General features: G+C 42.4%; 1 protein-coding gene across 1 annotated transcript in view; it reads left to right on the top strand.

The window, feature by feature from the left end:
• Positions 1-1411: 1411 nt before the first annotated feature.
• The window catches only part of doc2a (double C2-like domains, alpha), a 56959-nt gene continuing 35564 nt past the window's right edge, over positions 1412-22806 (top strand). The window contains exons 1-4 of the mRNA XM_079823509.1: positions 1412-1472; positions 11975-12294; positions 13543-13622; positions 13817-13891. Of these exons, the coding sequence (XP_079679635.1) occupies positions 11979-12294; positions 13543-13622; positions 13817-13891 (471 nt within the window). The 5' untranslated portion in view covers positions 1412-1472; positions 11975-11978. The remainder of the gene's footprint in view (positions 1473-11974; positions 12295-13542; positions 13623-13816; positions 13892-22806) is intronic.

Raw genomic sequence — 22806 nt, forward strand, 5'->3', positions numbered from 1 at the left:
GTGATGTGTTTGCAGTATTATTTTAGTCTACATTAATTAATTTGCACTGTCAACATTAATAAGCAGGGTTTCTTTATCAGTGACTGTATGAAGGGCTCTTAAAGGGATAGTTCACCTAAAAAAGAAAATGCTGTCATCACTTACTTTTTACTCTCACAACGCTCAAAACCTTCTGTGGAACACAAAAGAAGATGTTTCAGTGTCAGTGGGGTCAAATATTGTTTGCCGCACACGTCCTGAAAAGTGAAGCCAAAACGTATCGATCGCCCCCAGGTGGTTGGTCCCAGTATAGCTCATAGCCCCCGCCCCACAATGTATTCTAATGGGATATGAGAAAAACTAAACAATCAAATTACACTTCAAATAATCTTTTCCCAAAGATGGTTTCTGTCATTATAGGCTGTTTTTATCACGCTGACGTTAGTTCAAGTGTTCGTTCTTTAAATAAGTTTGGTTTTAGTTAGTTATTTGATGCTATAAAAAAGGGGATGTGACGTCATGATTGACAGCTGAGATCGACAGCTTCTCTGAGTGAGTGAAGTTCTCACTGTGGCACAACTGACTCTTTTCTGGATTTTCGGGAGGAGACTGGAGCTTTAGCTTTAATTTCTACATTTCCATGTTTATTTCACACCGACATAATGAATTGTTCTGCATCTGCGAGAGCGGAGGCAGGCTTTTGATATCGCGGCTCTACTTCCTGCTCTCAACTGCGCAGACCTGGGTACCAAATTAGCGCAAAATGTCAGCGCCATATTCGGATGTTGGCGGTTTCACTTTTCTTCAGTGGAAGGTAGTGAAGATGCGTCGTCCATATTTTTTTACGGTCTATGGTTTGGAATGACAATGCCAAGAATTTAACTTTTCAGTGAAATATCCCTTTAAGAGGAATCTACAGTACAATCCTTCAGTCACTGATGAAGGAGCCCTGCTCATTAATGTTGACAGTGCAAATTAATGTAGATTAAAATAATATTTCAAACGCATTGCACAGTATGACACAGAGAGAAAGAGAGGGCGAAAGACTACAACAACAAGCTGAAAACATGCCCACAGGAAATGGAATTAGCCATCGTGCAAGTGAAATTGTAGCACATGTGGCTCAGTCCAAACACAGTTTCTCTTTCCATATCCATCCATCCCACTGTTTATTCAGCCACTGCGCAGTCTAACAAATTTCTCAATTTCAACATCTTTCCCTCCCCTTCTTCCAATTCCTTCATCCTCCTCCTCTTCACATTTCTCCATGTGTTATCCTATAGATTATTTGATGTAATGCTACACACTCACTCCTCACTATCTGTTTCTCCTCCTCCTCTCTCTCCCTCTCTGTCTCTCCCTCCCCCTCCTCTTCTTTCTCTCTCTCTCTCCCTTTCTCCATCTCTTTCTCTTGCACCACCTGTTAGTGCAGACCCCTGTGCTTTGGAATTCACTTGTTTATGAGGGAGTCTTTCACACTCACACAATCAAAGGTAAGAGAAAATCATGCTTATTTATCTTTGCCTGTAACTTCCTAGTATCTGTTATGTAATTTCATCTCCCAGCATTTTCTTGTTTATTCATTTATTTGTTTGTCCCTCTCTTTACAAACCCCTCCCTCTCTTTCTGTCTATCTGGTAATTAGTCAATTCGTTGTTAACCCTTTCTTGCGGTGTTAATGTGTTTATATTTCTGGAAAGGAAATTATCATAAAGTCCGCCTTTACCACCGGTCCCCTTAACCTCTCTTTCTGTCCTTGTCCATGCTCCCCCACATCCTGCACTCATTCTGCGTTAAGTATTAATGTACTCATGTATGCGTGCACGTTAACCTTTTCACTCTCTTCCTGTTTCTCTCACACCTCCCCTCAACTCTCATTTGCTGTTTTGTTTTTGCATAATCTTAACTTTAGATGGAGAGAATATACTTCATTCTGGCATAGAGCAGGAAGATATGTGAAAAATGTGACACATGGGGATACTGTGATATGAGATTCTGTGCATGCAATGTTTTTTGTTTTTTTTGGAAAGCGTGCGATGCGGACCGCTCTCTCTATCTCACTCTGGTAATCCATCAGTGTCTGAGTGACAAAGTGACTGACTGTGAAACGGTGATGTGCTTCTCATCAGGACCACTGATCTTGTGTGAATAAAAGAGAACATGATACCACTGATGAGACACATGAGAGAGTTTAGAGAGACAGACAGACAGACAGACAGACAGACAGATAGATAGATAGATAGATAGATAGATAGATAGATAGATAGATAGATAGATAGATAGATAGATAGATAGATAGATAGATAGATAGATAGATAGATAGATAGATAGATAGATAGATAGATAGATAGATAGATAGATAGATAGATAGATAGATAGATCTGACAGACAGACTATCTACAGACAGACAGACAGACAGACAGACAGACAGACAGACAGACAGACAGACAGACAGACAGACAGACAGACAGACAGACAGACAGATAGACAGATAGATAGATAGATAGATAGATAGATAGATAGATAGATAGATAGATAGATAGATAGATAGATAGATAGATAGATAGATAGATAGATAGATAGATAGATAGATAGATAGATAGATTATATTATTATTATTTTCTTGGGTTTTTTCATTGGTTTTCTTGAAGTGATAACATGCGCTTAATGATGAGAAGAAACCTAAAACGCTTTATAACCTGCATATATTCACCTCAGATACATCGGTTTGATACTGTTAATGTGGTTTGATGTTGAATGATCACCAAAAAGTAAAGTCTAGCCTGTGTCAGACTCTTACGTTGTTGACGTAGTGTAAACAGTGCAGAGTTTCCTAGTTCTATGGCAGAACGACTCGTGCGCATGCGTCGTGGTGCTTACATGAACAGCGTCGGCCAATGGTAAGCTGGCATTCTGGAATGTCAACAGTGAAAGAGTCAGAAGAAATTGTTGAAAAAAGTCGTTATTTTGTTTGGTTTTTTTGCGCTCAAAAAGTATTCTCGTCGCTTCATAAAATTAAGATTGTAAAGATTGTAAAAAATTGCCTGGAAGCTCCTCAAATAAATTCTAAACTTTTCCAAACTGTGTAGGAACCCTATGGATGGATGGATGGATATATGACAGACAGACAGATAGACAGATAGATAGATAGATAGATAGATAGATAGATAGATAGATAGATAGATAGATAGATAGATAGATAGATAGATAGATAGATAGATAGATAGATAGATAGATAGATAGATAGATAGATAGATAGATAGATAGATCGATAGATCGATAGATAGATCGATAGATAGATCGATAGATAGATAGATAGATCAGATGAGTAGATTTAGCCTCCAGGCAGAAGCAGCGGAGAAATGAACAATAATTTTAAACACTGAATGAGACAAAGAACGGAGATGGTGAAAAAGTCAAACGGGTCTGTATAAGATACGTGTGTCAGTTACACAATTAAAGTATTGTGCAGCTTAGTCAGCTAGTAAATTTGATCAGCTTGAGAGTATGTTGACAGCAGTCCAAATCACATCTAGCCATTGTGTTTGGCTTCAAGTGCCAACAGTGTCATTATGTACTGTGACAACCCACTGCCAACATGTCAGTAATTTACAGTACTGGAATATCTCTCTTCACTACTTCCTCTCACTCTCACATCCCACCCCCCACTCTGAGGCGTCTTCTCAACGGTCTCTTCATGTCTTGCTGTGATCCAATCTCAGGCACTGACATTCATTCATTTTGTGACTGCACTCACAGAGTTAGCGGGTTATTGTGCAATGCGCACAGTTCACTGCAAAGCATTAGGCGAGAGAGTCTGCACACTGCCACGACCCATTGCAGAGCGTGCAAGTTACTGCAAGTTTGTTTTTCTTTTTTTATTGATGACATGAAAACAACAGTGCCAACATGACATCTGACTTAATTCTAGATTGACTTAAGTAGCATTGCACTAGCCATTTCGGTTGTTAAACCACTGCTTAAAAAATAGATTGCGCTACGAATGAGGTCTACAGTTGCCCACCAGGAGAAGCACACATAAAGTCTATGCAAATTAGATTACATTTGAATCTGCTGCTGGCTTGGTAGTTTCTAAAAGACATAAAATCACTTTTGAATTGAAATGAGCCCACACAGTTACCTCTGAAGAAATAGTCTCAGAAGATGAAAAAATATATACGATACAATCGCATTTGGTTGATAAAAATTATATTATTATTCAGATTTGTTCTAGTGCGCAAGTATCATTTCTTCCAAAATCTAATTTCGTCATATAATGATTTTAGATGCAAATTGACATTTCCCTCAGTCTGAGGGTTGAAAAACAATCCTTGGATTTCGGTCCTCGCCAGTGAATCGGAAATCATTGAAAATGTTTAAATAAATAATGAAATAAACAGGTTTCATAAACCATCACAGACATGTATTATTATGTACAGCAGGTGGTGGGAAGAGATTTGATTTGAAGTCTGAAAAAAAATTCTGCTTGGCGTGAGGTACTGTGCTAATCGCTAATCTTGTTAGCGTCCATGTGTCATGATCTCATTAGCTGTGCTGCACCAATGCCATTATGACAACTTACCTGGCACCACCGTGGAGACAGCCATGCTGCCTGTCAAAACAGTGGACAACTGATGGATTGACAAGTAGAAATCTCTGCAATGGCATGTAATGATGCGCTTTTGGCCAAATGGGCCAAAATTACCTTAAAGGTCAGCTGTGTATGAGTATATGTCCTATTCCTGCATACTTCCTTCTCTTGAAACTACGTCTATGAGTGTCTCCCTTGGCAAGATTTTTTGAAAGAAGTCTCTTATGCTAACCAAGGCTGCATTTATTCGATCAAAAGTCAACAGTAAAAACAAAAATACTGTGAAATATTATTACAATTTAAAACAACTGTTTGTAATATATTTTTAAAAATGTAATTTATTCCTGTGATGTCAAAGCTGAATTTTGATTTGATTTGATGCACAAGAATTATTTTATATTAATATCAATTAATGTTGAAAACAGTTGTGCTCTTTAATATATTTATGGAAACCATTTTTTCAGGATTATTTTATATATAGAAAGTTGAAAAGAACAGCATCTGAAATAGAAATCTATTATATATTATAAATGTTTATAATGTAATAAAACCTTTATTATATTTATTATATAATAAAAGTTTGATAAATTTAATGCATCCTTGCAGCATACAAGTATTATTTTCTTTCAAAGAAAATCTTTTTAATGGTAGTGTATAATAAATTAATGATACAAACAAAAATATTATAGTTAAATTATTAATGTTAAAATGATTAATACTTTCATATTTTACTATAAATAAAAGTATCATACACATGATAACATATAGCTGCTTTTGTATTTCAATGTTGTCCTACCTTAACAATGATGCTGACTGTTCCATGGTCCCACTAAAGTATAAGTGCTCTTTAAAATGATCTTCCCTGAATGAAATTCCTTATTATTTCTGCTGGGATTAGCTGCAAACACCCTGAAACATCCTCAGGGGAGCTTTTGCATATCAAGTGTGCCCATAGAAACAAGACGTTGTGGCTAGAACCATAAATAAAGTCAAAAGTGCATTCTCCCTTCTTATCAAATTACACACTCATTTTCACCCTTTCTCTTAACCCATTTCCCATCCTCTCTTCATTATAGCACAGTAACTCTTAAAACTAATATTTTGGGGTCTGAAGCTGCTCTATTTGCGTGTCTAACTGGTGCTTTAAGCGCTCACTTTGAGGGTGAGAAGAGCAGGTTGAAATTGAAAGTGTGCTGTGGCACGCGGGTCCGGCAGCTCAGAAACAGTTTTGACAAGCCAGGTCAATTCATCTCAGTCTCTGGAGGTATTACAGATCAAATGCATATCTGACAGTCTGTCAAAATAAACAACAACAAACAAGGCTGTTTAGAGGTCTCTGGAAGGAGGTCTTTAATTTAGAAAGGAAGACACCGAGGCTTATTAACAGTGGTTTCAATTTACATTGAATAAAATCGAGTGAGCCTGCAGGGAATGGGAAATCGGCCAAGCTCTGCCATTGGCTTCAAGCATAGATTTTTGCTCACGACTTCTAAATAAATCAGAGCAGGGCTTAGATGGCGAGTTCTTAAAGCTAGAGCTCAGCACAAACTTCTTAAGCCGCAGCATGCAAACGCCCACTCTCCTCCAACTCTGAACCTCCAGCCACACTCTTTCCTCACTTCGCTTTGTACCTACTCATACTCACAGCCTCTGGCCTATTGCTCTTGTACTGTAGTTTGCAGCTCCACTCAGCAACTAAGTTGTAACTCTCATGTATATTTTTGTCCGTTTAACGCTTAAAGCGTTTAAAGTAGAACGGAACAAAGAAACTTTTGGTTTTGGTCTCTAACACGGGTCTCTAGATCCAGTAAAATGTCTACAACTCCTTTTTCTTACATTTCCTTGATCTCTCAAGAAAATCTCTTCGGTTCAAATTCAATGGCCTCAACATTCAAAGGAGAATCGGCTAAATGCATTTCTGGAAAACCAAGTGGCCTCAAGATCTGCGTAGTGAAGTTCTGCCATGCTGGGGTGGACTACATGAACATCTGTGCTCATGAAACTGCTTTGAATCTGGTTTTGAAAGTATGGGAAGTTTGATGGTTATGGGTTTTTGCTGTTAACACCAAGTTCACACATTTAAAGAAACAATAAGTAAAATTGACATCAGTTTTTGCACACCGATTTTTAAAGGTCCCTTTTTTTAATTATTTTATAATGTTTCCTGAGGTGTACTTATATTGTCAGTATGGTTTTTACATCAAAACATTTCATAATTTAAAAATAAAAGGCATTTTTTCTATCTTGATATTAGCCCTCTGGCTTGAATGCCCTGTTTCAAGGGGCGTGTCTGATGTGAGACTTCAGTGAAAACGCCCACTGTTGTGATTGGCTGACATCTTTGCATTTGAAATTAGTATTAGATTATGTTGGTTGGCCTGAACCTCTTGTCTCCTGATAGCGCGTTGCAGATGATGATGAGCCAGCTCCCAAGTCTCCTCGCTCCTTTGCATCCATTCGAGAAGTGAGACTGACGTTGATGTTCAGGTTCTTGAAGAAGGCTGACCAGACTCGAGAAGTGAACTGCGGACCTCTGTCCGACACTATGTCCTCAGGTAATCCGTAAAACCTGAATACGAAGTTGCAGAGCAATTCAGCAGTCTCGAATGCAGTGGGGAGCTTGGGCAGCGGAATGAGACGACAGGCTTTTGAGAAGCGGTCTATGACAGTGAGAATGGTGGTGTTGCCTTGTGATACGGGAAGATCGGTGACAAAGTCTATGGCGATGTGTGACCAGGGGCGGAATGGGTGGAATGGGTAGAGGATGCAGCAGGCCAGCCGGAGACAGATGAGGGGTTTTGGAGGTTTGGCAGGCGGTGCAGTTGTGGATAAATTGAGTTACATCAGTGAACATTGAGTCCCACCAGAACTGGTTCCGTAGGAGGTTATGCGTGGCGGTGATGCCTGAGTGACCGGAACTGGGTAAGTTGTGGACGTGGTGCAAAAGTTTATCTCTTAGAGGAACTGGTACAAACGTTCGGTTCAGTGGGCATGCCGCTGGTGGAGCGGTCTGTGCGTTGGCCTGTGTGATCTCTGACATTACGTCCCATTGGACTGGTGCTAGAAGAAGTGAGTTGGGAATTATGGATTCCTCGGTGTCCGGTCTTTCTACTCTGTCAGTTTGTCGGGACAATGCGTCGGCCTTGGTGTTCTTAGACCCAGGTCTGTAAGTCACTTTGAACTGAAAGCGGGTGAAGAACATAGACCATCAAGCCTGTCGGGGATTCAAGCGCTTGGCAGAGCGGAGGTATTCTAAGTTCTTATGGTCTGTGAGCACGGTGAAAGGATGTTGAGCTCCCTCCAGCCAATGCCGCCATTCCTCCAGCGCCGCCTTCATTGCCAGTAACTCTCGATCACCCACGTCATAATTTCGTTCTGCTGCGGATAACTTTCTGGAATAGAAGGCGCAGGGAAACATTTTCTCAGGGGTACCTTGACGTTGAGATAGAATGGCTCCGATGCCTGTGCTAGAGGCGTCTACCTCCACTATGAAGGGTCAGGGTCTGGGTGACGGAGAATGGGTGCCGTGGTGAACCGTTCCTTAAACTTGCTGAAGGCTTCTTCAGCCTCCGGGGACCAGTGTAGACGAGAGGTTTGAAGTTTCGTCATGGAAGTTAGAGAAGCTGCCACACTGCTGAAATTGCGTATGAACCGCCTGTAGAAATTTGCAAAGCCCAGAAACCTCTGTAGTTCTTTGAGCGTGCTCGGTTTGGGCCAGTCAAGGACTGCTTTAACTTTGTTCTCATCCATAGCGACCCCATCTCGACTGATGATGTATCCAAGGAAGGAGGTGGAGGTTTGGTGAAACTCACATTTCTCAGCTTTTGCGTATAGCTGATGCTGGATAAGTCTCTGAAGAACAGCCCGGACGTGCTGGATGTGTTCCTCCACTGACCTGGAGTACATGAGGATATCATCAATATATACTATGACCCAGCGATTCAGCATGTCTCTGAACACGTCGTTGATGTAGGACTGGAACACTGATGGACTGTTGGAGAGCCCGAACGGCATGACGAGGGTCTCGTAGTGACCGGTGGTTGTGGAGAATGCAGTCTTCCACTCGTCCCCCTCCCTTATGCGAATGAGATTATACGCACAGCGGAGATCCAGTTTGGTAAAATATTCGGCCTGTCGTAACTGTTCGAGAGCAGTGGGCACCAGAGGCAGAGGGTAACGGAACTTGACGGTAATGCCGTTCAAGCCTCGATAATCAATACAGGGCCGTAGTCCCCCGTCCTTCTTCTTCACAAAGAAAAACCCTGACGAGGCGGATGATGTGGATGGCCGGATGAACCCCTTGGCTAACTCCTCTTCAATGTAAGCCTTCATAGCGGCGGATTCGGGCTGTGACAGTGGGAAGATAGGAGGCATGGTACCTGGTAGTAGTTCAATGGCACAATCTCCTGGGCGATGAGGGGGTAATTCAGTCGACCTTTGTTTGCTGAAAGCCACAGCTAGATTGGTGTATTCGGCCGGGATGTTAAGCTTCTCGGGGTTGACCTCGTTCATCTTGACCGTTTGAATAGGCAGGGGAGTTACTTGTTGTAGTCAGTTCTTATGGCAGGAGGTATCCCACTGCAGTATCTGTCCTTCCTTCCAGGAGATATGTGGATTATGGGTTCGGAACCACGGCAGACCAAGGATGATGGGTTTGTTGGGTGAGTGAATGACATAGAATTGGATACGTTCGTGGTGAAGAATTCCTATCTGTAATCTGAGTTCATTGGTGATGTGTGCCACTCTTCCTCCTCCAATAGGTTTTCCATCTAACGCCTCCACTGTTAATGGAAAATGGCAGTCAGTTAGGGGAATGTTGTGTTCCTTAATAAAAGTGTCAGATATGAAATTCCCAGCCGCACCAGAGTCTAAAAGGGCCTGCGTGGTAACCACTTGTTTGTTGAGAGTGATTAGAACGGGGATCTTGAGACAGGAGGGTGAGTAATCGGATTGAATGGAGGAACTCCATTAGCATATTCAGCCGCCGTTGTTTTGCCCTGAGTGAGAGAGAGCAGCTGATCGCCTGGACTTTGGCGTCCCGCGGGATGTTCAAATACCTCTCTGAATCGTTGTAGAAACTCAGCGAATGAGGGGAATACCGAGTCGTCGTCTCTCCAGACAGCAGTGGCCCAATCCAGCGTTTTGCCGGTAAACAGAGAGCAGACAAAGGATATGCGACTGGTTTCAGTGGGGTACAGAGAGGGCTGTTGGTTAACATATAGTGAACATTGGAGGAGAAATCCTTTACACTTTGTTGGAGTACCATCAAACTTCTCTGGCAGGGCCAGACGGGGATTCACCGCTGGAGAAGCGGGTAATGCGGGCGTGGCAGGCGCAGCGGACGGTGGCATGGCGGCCTCAGCGGGGTGGATGTGTAGGTTTTGAAGCGTCTTTACCAACTCTTCCGTTAGTGATGTCAAACGGTTCAGTTGGTGGTAATGCATCGCTAACGGATTGGCCTGAGCGGATAACTCAGTGGAGATCTGTGACCAAGCTGCTGGATCACTGTGTGGCGAAGTCTTCTGTAATGAAGGGTCAACAGGAAGTGGATCCATTTGCAGCTTTATTAAAGATAGCAGAAGTACAGACAGGGATAAAGCAATACCGTAAACAGGGACAGGCAAGGATCAAGGCAGGCGGCAAACAATCACAGACCAGTATACAGGCAAGGTTCAGGGCAGGCGGCAGAGGATCTCAGATAGCAAACAGTCCGGGTAAACAACAAGGTATCAGTCCACAGAAAACGCTCAGAAATGACAACCGTAGCAAATCAAGACTTCGCAAATATGTGGCGTGTGTGTGTGTCTTAAATAGTATGTGTGATGCAGTGCAGGTGTGCGTGTGATCAGTCCCAGGAATGAGGGCCTATGGGAATTGGAGTCCGACTGATCGTGAATAAATATTCCGGTGATGGCTCCCTCCGGCGGTCCGGAGGATGAACCGGGGAAGCGCTATTCATGACAATTGGTCTGGGGAGTCTGCTCTGTATTTTCTACTGCACAAGAGGCGTGATCAACGGGTATAGTTCAAATGACTCTGTACGCAATTGGATAGTCCTTCAACCAATCAGACCACAAAAGACGTGATCAACGGGCAACGACCCATCACTTCTCTGTCCATCATCGTGTTAAACCCGCCAATAGCGCGCCAGGTGGATAAACCAGTCTGTGATTGGTTCCTGCAAAAGTGTAACAGAAGCAGTAGAAATGAATGTACAGGTTTCCAGACTAAGTTGCAGGGCGAAATCAAATCGCCGGCAGATCAGGCTGGGTTTACCCAGTCTAGGTGAAGACAACAACTCCCATGAACTCCCGCAAAATCGAGTTGTCATCAAGCTACACTTTTGTTTTGAATAAGGGACCTCTAGCAGCGAAAATTACATATTGTGCCTTTAAGTAAACTCTACTTAACTAAGTTAAGTAAAACGAACAAAGAAAATCAGTAACTAACTTGGCCAGTAAAAGGTTTTTGAGTCATTTCTACTTAAAGTTTCCTTTGCAATACTTTTTACTCAAACAACATAACACTGAATTAAACCACACGTTTAAAGTGTATGCTTACTTAGAAATATCTAAGTAAATAATACAGTAGATATCTATATAATAAAAGTAATGCGCCACCTGAACACAGAGACTTCACTTTGGACACAATACACAATGACGGTAACATTCAATGGATCGTTTTTGAGCATGAATGGGTCATTTTGATTATTGCCTGAACTAACTATTTTATGTAGACATGTTGCTGTGCTGATGGGAGTCACTGCAAAGATTTTACATACCGGTAGACTTTGGTCACTCGGTTAATATGGAAGATAGCTGCGAAGGTACTCAATGCAGGGACAGAGAGGTGTTAGAACTCAAGTATTATGGTGACAAGCGAAATTTCAGAGGAAATTATCCGAGAAAAACTTTGCTCTCTTTCTTCTATCCTCGTCTTCATCCTCCTTACGCACAAATTCACTAGCTTCTGCAGCACATCACCTTATAAATAATGTGTAATCTGAGCAGCAAATCAGAACTGAGCACTAAGGATTGCAGTGTGAATGTAGCTGGGATAGTGAAAATTTTGTCATCATTTACACACCCTCATGTCATTCCAAAACGTAAACCTGTATGACTTTCCTTCTTCTGTGATACACAAAAGAAGATATTCTGAAAAATTTACATTCAGTGAAGGTCCAATGTTCATTGTATGAACAAAAAACTGTGTTATGCAGAAGAATGAAAGTCATACAGGTTTGGAACAACATAAAGGTGAGTAAATGACGACAGATTTTTCGTTTGAACTATCCCTGTAAACACAGGTGGCTCTGGTGGAACCGATTGTGTATTTTAAGTCGCTTTGGATGAAGCACATCTAAGTGAATAAGTGTCAAAATAACTCTCTTTCTCTCTGCTTTAGCTCTATGACGGTGCGTAAAGGAAAAAAGCTCACCATCTCCATCCAGGAACACATGGCCATAGACGTCTGTCCTGGCCCCATACGACCAATTAGACAGATCTCTGCCTATTTCCCTCGGCTTTCCCCGACCACTGAGCCCATCTCTCCTAACCCTGCTTCTCCACTGGCTCTCAGCCCAGGGGTTGGGACCTCTGGAGGAACGAGTGCAAGTCTCTTGTCCCCTCTGCAGGCAGGGGCGAGGGGAGGGGGTGGGACTCTGTCAGCAGCAAGCAGCATCGAGACGTCGGTGGACATCTGCAGTTCAGACAGCGATGACAGTAGTAAGTTTTGACATTGTGTGCTTAAATACCAGCAGAACAATCACACACACACACACACCCGAGGGAAAGTCTTAGTCACACATCAACACACAACTGTAACTGTAAGGTATCATGAAAGTATAATGATGTTACATTGTACAGTGGCTTCTTAAACAGTCGGTGATCACATGCAAGTGCATCATTGGAGTTTTGAAAAACCGTGCGTGTTTTATTAGTCCTACGACAACATTTATAGTTTTATAGGTTGATAAGAATGTTGTTCAAAAACCCATCCATTACCCTAAATATCTTTGTAGTCTTGTAGTTCCAAATATCCAAATATTTTTGGCTCTTATAAAATACTTTTGGATTTTATTAATTATTTAACTTTAGCCTAACAAAGAATGGCATAGCGGATAATGAAAACAAAATCGCCTATTTGTGACACGCGCTGTCATTTGAACTCGGATATTGAGAAAAGCGATTATAAGATTAGTTTTTTACTGTTTTACTGTTCATTTTTTAACAAAGTCCCTTCTTTAAATTATCTTAGTTTCATTGCGAAATCCAAACAACAAATGTATTTTTGGCGCTCGTATTTTTTAGCTCGTTAGATCGTAGCTGATCACATAGCCTGTCAATCATATGGATTATTAAATATATTTACACTGGCCTATTATACATAATAATGTTATTGAACCTTATCGATATCGTATGTGGTGTATCTTTGAATAAATATTGTCAAAACATTTATTTTTTCCATTTACAAAAAAAAAAAAAAAAATTCTGGGACAAAACGAACATGGAGCATACTAAACATTTTGTCAGATACACGTATATACAAATATAATTGATTGTTTTAATAAATATACTATCCATATGGTAATGTCAGTCCACAAATAGGCACCTTATGCTATATGCCCTGTAGAAATAGCCTACATAGCTATATTGTACATAGCAAAGTATTATGTTGCAACTTGCAATAATACATTATTTGAATTTTTGTTGGTTTTACCTTAGTGCTTGCCAAAATGAAATGTAAATTATTATGTTAATAATTCTGCAATATTAAGCTTGTACTTTGCATTGGTAATATGCATAGTGCAGGCTTAATATTCCAATTTGCAATGTTGCTATCCATCTTCCCATCTGTCAGATATGCATGCCTCCTAATTGCGTTCCATAATGGATAGTTTAATCTGCTTCCTGTCAGGTATTATGTTATATGATGTTATTAACATTTGTACTATCATTCCTATGATTGTGTAGCTGCACTGGGGACGTTAGAATTTGAACTGAGGTATGAGAGAGCAACCAGTTCACTCCACTGTACCATCATCAGAGCCAAGGTAAGGTCCATCTCACACCTCTGCAGTTCACTACACACTCACACCTATCCGTGACTCACATTGCAAAAACAACCTGCAGGTGATTTACCCTTTAGCAGTTTGTTCTACTTCAACAGGGCTCCACACCTTCATTCCTTGATATATATTTTTTATTGAGCATTCCTGTACATTAAAATGGCTTGTTTTTTGTTTAGGGTCTGAAATCCATGGATTTTAATGGCCTGTCAGATCCTTATGTCAAACTTCATCTTCTACCAGGAGCCTGCAAGGTGAGATCCTGTTTGGAGTAAACCTCTATGCATGAAGTTCACTATAGGGGACAGATTTGTATAAAGCATAGTAACCATTCAGTGGTTAATAAAGCATATTAATAAAGTGGATAAAAAAGCATATTAACCACTTCACCAATATTTATACCATGGTTATTGGAAACATAAATGATTATTAATCAGTTATATACATTGTGAGTTCTGAGCTTTTATAAACAATTTTATAAGTTCCTGTCTGAATTGAACGGACCAATTATCAGCGCAATATGACTGAGGCCTGTGTTGGGGTAACAGCTTAGGACCCAGGACCAGTAGTGAAAAATGAAGACCAAGAGTCAGGAGTGCAATTAATTAAAGAGAAATTTACTGAAGAATAGTTTGCAGTTTCCTCAGCAGAAGCCAGTTTCAAGTCTCACAAGGAGTTTGTAGGCCGCGCTCCCTCTACCAGCCTACCCGCCTCCACCTATCGTACATACAATTTTTGAACAGTTATACTGTTTTCAAGGTCTAGCCACGTCATTGCTGCAAGTTGAATGATTCTGATTGGCTCAGAAAAAATGCACAGTCATGGTAAATTTCCACACAAGGATAGATAGCAGAGCATATCAGGTAGACTAGTTGTCGCCCCATCACTAGATTTAGATCATTGTTGACCTCGGAGGTTGCAGAAAGGCGTCTTCAGGTCTGGTGTTGTGTGCAGAAAATGTCCATCTTCAATATTGGACCTGCACAAATCATGCAACGCACACACACAAAAGCACCCTAGAATCACAGCTCTCCCAAGGTTGGAGAGTCTTAACTACATATCAACAAAACACTTCACCAAAACATACTGATAACATGTGCTTCTCTCTCAGCAAGAGGTCCAGACAATAGTAAAATTATATTCATACAATTCTTTAGGGCTTCAGTAAAAGGAAATATAAAATGAAATAAAAAAATGAAATAAAATAAAATGTAAGACAAATCCATTATTTAATCTCTGGAAGCCGGGCTAAATGAGCAATCCCTGTTACTGCATTCCTGTCGAGTTGGAGGCGTGTGATGCCTCCAAAATCCAAACATCCGACAACATGTTCTGAAATCAAGTGTTTTTGCGAAACATCACACATCACCAGGACAGACCCTCAGTCACCACTCAGAGACCAAATACAAACTTTAGAAAATATAAAGGAAGAAACAATCATTGGTCCTCTTGATTTAAGCAAAATCATAACTGGAAAGAATCATTAAAATCATAATAATTATATAGGAGGATGAATATTGATTGAGGCTTTGATTATGAATTTAAGTAGGATATATATATATAATTATATTGAAGCGGCGGTAGATTCCAGAATCTTTCACCTGTTTTATTTTGTTTGAGTTGAGTGAATCACTGTATACTGTGTGTAGAAAAGGCTTTGAATACATATGTAGATACATTAGTGCCCCCTTGTGGACTTTCAGATACCTTACGTGAAATGACGCACTTCCCCTTTAACAGTTCAGTATTGACAGAACGCAGTTCGGAGAGCACAAATAGAGAATTCGCTGCCGCTGTTGTTGTTTCATAGTGCGTTCATATACAAAACCACTCATAATACAGTCCAAACTACTCTGTATCATTCCGGCATCCATCTGCTACTTGTACTACAATTCCTCAAGCCATTAAAGTGTTCTTTGTCTCTGACCGGACGCCTTATGTCTGCTCGATATCCACCAGCAACCTCACTAGTCTACCCCAAAAATGGTCCTTCGAGCCGGATTTGAGGAGCTGTCATAAGAATGATGGATCAGAGTGATACAGATCCAAGACATCCTGAGCCCACCGTCAGACCAAGACGATCGGTGCGACTCCCTAGCTACCTTTCGGACTTCGAACTCACTGATAATCAACAAAGGTTCCAGTCAAGACAGAAAGATTCTTCCCCTGAGATGAGTAATGATTCAGAACTGTTAGGAGCAGCTGCACCTAAGTTAGCCCACACCTCCATTGAGTATAGAGCAAGTATGCAGGCCAAGCAGCCTCTGATAGAGTGGAGTCCCAGTAGTGAGTACAAACAACAGTGAGCACATACTTCCCCAGTCCCAGAGCTGTCGTCAGAAGTTCTAGTAGAGTTCCAGCAGTTACGTAAAGAGACTGATGAACTGCGACGTCATTCCTCTGAACATATAAGGAAACTGGAGGAGCGGAATGCGGCCTTGGAAGCACAGTTGAGCCTACTTGCAGTGAGTGATAGATCCAGTCACCATCCACAGAGCACATCTTCCCCTGTTTCTCAACCTCGTATCCATACTCAGCAGATCACTACAGATGCTGAGCCCATCCCTCTGCCTAGATTCAAGCTACCTCAGAGAATGAGTGACAACATGGCAGAATCATCTAGACAAGATTGTCTGCATGACTTAGAAAGGAGACTTCAGCAGCTGGAGATGACATCACAGCTTACTAGCGCTCGACCCACACCGCGTCAAGTCTTTCCCTCAGACATCTCATGACAGAGTCGAGGATAGCAGAAGTGGCTACAGCTCAAACAGATTACGTATTCCTCCCAGTCAAGAGACTACCTATAGGGCACCAAATCCCACCATCCCAAACTTTGTTAAGCCAGATCCTAGAGAGTTTTCCCGGCTGCGCATAGCCCTGGAGAACATCCTGCCAGCAGAAACTACAGAGAGATTTAAATACCAGATTCTCGTTGATCACCTGAAGTTAGAGGAAGCATTGCTGATTGCTGACTCTTATTGCAACTCATTATTTCCTTTCTCAGAGACTATGGAGGTGCTTAACCAACAGTACGGACAACCCCACCAGTTGGCCCTTCAGAGAATAGCTGAGCTTATGGATGGTCCGAATGTCAGTCATGGAGCTGTGAGAGCCTTCAGGATGTTTGCATTTAAAGTTTGCTCACTAGTGAGTATGCTTCAGCAACTGGGAAATAAAGGCTACATGGAACTTGAGTGCAGTTCCCATGTATCAAGACTGTTGTGTAAGCATCTGCATGATCTACAGACTAGCTTTCGACGGTCTGTCCATCCCCAACAAGTTCCCATTCCAACCTTGCTAGATTTATCAGCATGGTTAGAGTTTGAGCTGCAAGTTCAAGAAGATAGCACCAGGTTCAATCCACTAGCAAGTAAGCCTGTATCCATTCACAAGAGGGGACCTCAGAGAGACTCGAGACAGCCAGTCAAGGCCACAAGTATCTTCCTTAGTACAGAGAAAGAAACTAGTGATCCCCCAGTTAAAGTTCCCGACCCCAAGCCCAGAGACAGGAAGGTGTTCTGCCCATACTGCGATGCTCAAGACCACTTCCTGAATGGGTGTGCTAGTTTCCAGAGACTGAATAGAGATCAGAAAGTGCAGTGGATCCAATCACACAAGAGATGTTGGCGTTGTGGACGAGCCCATCAAGCCGCACAATGTAACCTCAGGACACTTTGCAAGAGTTGTAATCGCCGACATCTTAACGTACTTCTCAAGGTTAATGATAGAGTCTTTGCGAAGACACCTGAGAAACCTATGATCGGACCTTCAGAAAGTTGTTTGGTGAACACGACCACAGAGACATTGTACCTAGATCGTCCCACTGACAGCCGGCGTGTCTTGTTGAAGATCTGTAGAGTGCTGTTGAAAAATGGAAATCACTGTCTAGAGACTTATGCCCTCTTAGACGATGGTTCCGAACGTACCACGCTCCTTCATTCTGCAGCACAGCAACTCGAATTGACTGGTCGGCCAGAAGAGCTCGTATTACGCACAGTAAGACAAGACCTCCACAAGCTGCGAGGTGCATCAGTGACCTTCACAGTGTCGCCAGCTTCCCAACCTAAGACTTCATTCAGGATCCATCAAGCCTTTACAGCAGAGACTCTGGGATTAGCTGAGCATACGTACCCTGTAGAGGAGTTGCAACGTAAATTCCACCATCTACAAGGTCTACAGTTGCCACATGTTCAATCCGTCCAACCACTCCTCCTTATAGGGTCGGATTACCCTGCTCTTATCACTCCAGTAGAGCTAGTCCGTCTAGACCCGCCTAATGGTCCTGCTGCCATCAAGACCCAACTAGGTTGGACACTTCAAGGTCCAACTCAAGAGATCAAACATCGCCTTCCTAGCCAACAGTGCCTCTTCACAGCTACTTCAGGCTCATATACTGATCTGTACAGACAAGTTTAGAAATTGTAGCAATTTGACATGCTCCCTTACCGCAGTGAGAAACTCATTGCCCGCTCAAAGCAAGATCAAGAAGCAATTTCACTGCTCGAGTCCAAGACTATCAGAGTTCCAGTAAATGGAGTAGCCAGATATGCCACACCCTTATTAAGAGTGAAAGATATGCCTCTCCTGCAAGCCTCAGCAGATACCACTCTGCCTTGTCTCTGAGGAATAGAGCGGCGATTAGCCAGGGATCCAGCTCAAGCAGACACTTATCAAGTGGAGATGAACAAGTTGAAGGAGGCAGGATATGCACAAGTGATACCTCCCGACCAAGTGGATCAAGCTGAGGAGGCGTGGTACATCCCTCACCACGACACAACATAATGGCAAGAAAAGGGTTGTATTCAACTATTCGTTCCAACATGGAGGGAAGAATCTCAACCAATTACTTCTCCCTGGTCCCACACTGGGCCCTTCCCTGTTGTCTGTACTCCTGAGGTTCCGTGAATATGCTGTCGCAGTGAGTAGTGATATTAGAGGCATGTTTCATCAGGTGCGCTTGCTACCTGAAGACCGCCCACTGTTACGATTCCTCTGGAGGGACCTTAACAGAGAGAAGTCCCCGCAAGTATATGAGTGGCAAGTTCTCCCCTTTGGGACGACGTGCAGCCCATGCTGTGCGACCTTCACGCTCCAGAAGCATGTCATCGACCATTGTCACCCAAACGATGTCAGATGTCAGATACAGTATAGAGAAGTCATTCTATGTAGATAACTTCCTTCAGAGTTTCAGCTCCCAAGAAGAGGCCAATGCACTGGCATCCAAGTTACGAGATCTCCTCGCCACAGGAGGATTTGATCGGAGACAATGGGCCAGTAACATCCCACAAGTACTAGACCATATACCAGCAGAAGCCAAGTCAAGTAGCCTGATGTTGTTGCTGACACTAGTAAAACCAGACGCTCAGGAGTCCGCACTCGGACTACAATGGCAATGTAACTCAGATACCCTGGCCTACAAATATCATCCCATTGCATGCTCTGCCCCTACTTAGATTACCTACTTACCCTACTTGCCCCTACCATAGATATAAGGTTCTAGCCATTCAGTATGACCCCTTGGGGTACATCATTCCGTATACCACAAGAGCAAAAGTCCTGGTCCAGCGTCTCTGGGACAAGAAAAGGGATTGCGATGACCCTCACCTTCCAGAAGAGTTGCTCCAAGCTTGGCTAACATGGGAGCAAGAGTTACCAAACCTTCAGGGCATCTCCCTTCCCAGATGTTACGTCACGTCAGAGTTGGATAACCCACAGAGTATAAGAGACATACACATATTCTGTGATGCGTCTGAGCGAGCCTATGGCTCAGTAGCCTACCTCCGCACCCTCAGCCCTCAAGGTGATGTAGAGATAGCTTTCTTGACTGCCCGTTCCAGAGTTTCCCCTATGAAACAACAGTCTATCCCTCACCTTGAGTTGTGCGCCACTCTGACTGGAGCCCAACTCGCCAATGTGTTGAAGGCAGAACTCAGTATCCCTCTGTTTCAAGTCATGCTCTGGTTCGACTCCACTACCGTGCTGTCATGGATCCAAGCTGAATCCTGTTGATTTAAAGTCTTCATTGGCACGAGGGTAGCAGAGATACAGGAGATGACAGACCACAAAGATTGGCATTACGTTGATTCCAAGTCTAATTCAGTCGACGACATCATGAGGGGTAAGCCGTTAGCCGAGTTAGCAAAGCCAAGTCGATGGAGTCAGGGACCATCTTTTCTCCTCCTACCCCCAGATCAGTGGCCTCAGAGTCCCCCCATACAGCTCCCTACCGAAGATGCAAAGCTGAAACAAAGCATATTTTGTGGACTCACAGTTCCTATCACCAACCCGGCCTTGCTTGATTGCAACCAGTTTGAGTCCTATAAAAAACTACTCGCATTAACAGCCAGAGTCTTACACGGGGCAGTTAACGGTACTGACACTGAGGATTATAGAAAAGCAGACTTGCCCTCCATCATCAAGCACAGAGCCAAAGTTTTCCAGTAGAGATTGCTCATCTGAAGTCTGGTAAACCTCTACCTCTGAGCAGTCGTCTCTTGTGCCTTGCTCCAGAGTATGATAGCAATTAGAGGTCTGCTACCCGACCCGAGCCCGACGGGTCCCGAAAAACGTGCAGGTTTCGGGCTAATGTTTGATGAACAGCCTCGGGTTCGGGTCGGGCTCGGTTTTGTAACTAAGAAAAATTAAACGGCTGTATATAATACTGTTGTGAGGTTCGTGTGACGGTAAGGAAGAAGACAAAGGGGTCGGCTTACTGGAACTCGTACTGGTTTATTAACTCAGTTTACTCAGGTTATAATACTGTGCACTTCGCACAAACACAAAGGGTTCTCATAAATTCTCAATCGTCGGTTTCTCTCTAGCAGTTCCTCTCTACTTCCTTTTCCCAGCCGAGTTCCAGTCTGTCTCTCCGTCTCCAGCTCTCTCTCTCTCTCTCTCTCGTTTCCTCCCGATCTTTATACTCTCTCCACGCCAATTACTGCAACAAGAGACAGGTGTTCATCATTTGTGTTTGATCCACTTACGTGCCGCTCGTCCTCTGACTCTCTCTCCCGTCACAGACTTCGCTAAACCACGCCCCCCTCGCCACAAATACTTTGCGTGCCGTGTGCTTTGCCTGCTTGCTGTGACCGAAGGAGAGAGAGAGAGTGCGAAAGGCCGCGCGCGCGATGCCATATGAGAGAGAGAGAGAGAGAGAGAGAGAGAGAGAGAGAGAGAGAGAGAGAGAGAGAGAGAGAGAGAGAGAGAGAGAGAGAGAGAGAGCACGCGAGAGAGAGCACGCGAGAGAGAGCATGCGCAGAAATGCATGCATACGTACACACACGCATAGGCTCTCTCTCTCTCTCTCTCTCTCTCTCTCTCTCTCTCACATATATAGTCTATATACAAACCCAAATCAGAAAAAGTTGGGACAGTATGGAAAACGCAAAAAAAAAAAGAAGTGATTTCTAAATGTACTTTGACTTGTATTTCATTGCAGACAATATGAACACAAAATATTTCATGTTTTGTCTGGTCAACTTCATGTCATTTGTAAATATGCATCCTTTCCTGTAATTCAGACCTGCAACACATTTAAAAAAAAGTTGGGACAGTAAAGCATTTACCACTTTGTAATGTTGCCATTCCTTTTCACAACCGTTAAAAGACTTTTAGGGACTGAAGACACCAAGTGATGAAGTGTTTCAGGTGTAATTTTGTCCCATTCTTCCTGCAAACAAGTCTTAAGGTGGGCAACAGTACGGGGTCTTCGTTGTCGCTTTTTGCGCTTCAAAATGCGCCAAACATTCTCTATTGGAGACAGGTCGGGACTGCAAGCAGGCCAGTCAAGTACCCGTACCCTCTTCCTCCGCAGCCAGGACTTTGTAATGTGTGCAGAATGTGGCTTTGCATTGTCTTGTTGAAATATGCATGGACGTCCCTGGAAAAGATGTCTTCTTGAAGGCAGCATATTATGCTCCAAAATCTCTATGTACTTTTCAGCATTAATGGTGTCTTCACAGAAGTGCAAGTTACCTTTGCCAAGGGCACTGACACAACCCCATACCATGACAGACCCTGGCTTTTGGACTTGTTGCTGGTAACAGTCTGGATGATCCTTTTCTTCTTTGGTCCGGAGCACACAACGTCCATTCCTCCCAAAAAATACCTCAAATACTGATTCATCTGACCACAGTACACGTTTCCACTGTGTGATGGTCCATCCCAGATGCCTCCGAGCCCAGAGAAGTCGACGGCGCTTCTGGACACTGTTAACATAGGGCTTCCTTTTGGCACAGTACAGTTTTAACTGGCATTTGTGGATGTAACTACGTATTGTGGTACTTGACAAAGGTTTGCCAAAATAGTCCTGAGCCCATGTGGTGATATCGCTTATAGATGAATGACGATTCTTGATGCAGTGCCGCCTGAGGGATCGGAGATCACGGTTGTTCAGCTTAGGCTTGCGCCCTTGTCCTTTACGCACTGAAGTTCCTCCAGATTCCTTGAATCTTTTAATTATGTTATGCACTGTTGAATGTGAAATATCCAAATCTCTTCCTATCTTTCTTTGAGGAACATTGTTTTTAAACATTTCAATAATTTTCTCACGTATTTGTTGGCAAACCTCTGTCCATCTTTGCTCCTAAAGGATTAGACCTTTCTTGGATGCTGCTTTTGTACCAAATCATAATTACAATCACCTGTTGACATCACCTGTTTCAAATCACATCATTATTTAACCATTTTACCTCATTACTAGACCTAAATTGCTCCTGTCCCAACTTTTTTTGAAATGTGTTGCAGGTCTGAATGACAGGAAAGGATGCATATTTACAAATTACATGAAGTTGACCAGACAAAACATGAAATATTTTGTGTTCATATTGTCTGCAATGAAATACAAGTCAAAGTAAATTTAGAAATCACTTTCACGTTTTCCATACTGTCCCAACTTTTTCTGATTTGGGGTTGTGTGTATATATATATATATATATATATATATATATATATATATATATATATATTAAGAGAACGGCATATATATATATATATATATATATATATATATATATATACACACACATTTTATTTTATCATTATTAGGCTGTATCATTTATATCACAAATTTTGTGCATGTGCTACCACTCTCGCGCACTATTTCGGTCACAACACTGACGGAAGAAAGCAAACATTAACTGAAATAAACATTAATTACTGAGGGAAA

Source organism: Gobio gobio (genome assembly GCF_949357685.1).
Source record: "Gobio gobio genome assembly, chromosome: 1".
Lineage (NCBI taxonomy): Eukaryota > Metazoa > Chordata > Actinopteri > Cypriniformes > Gobionidae > Gobio > Gobio gobio.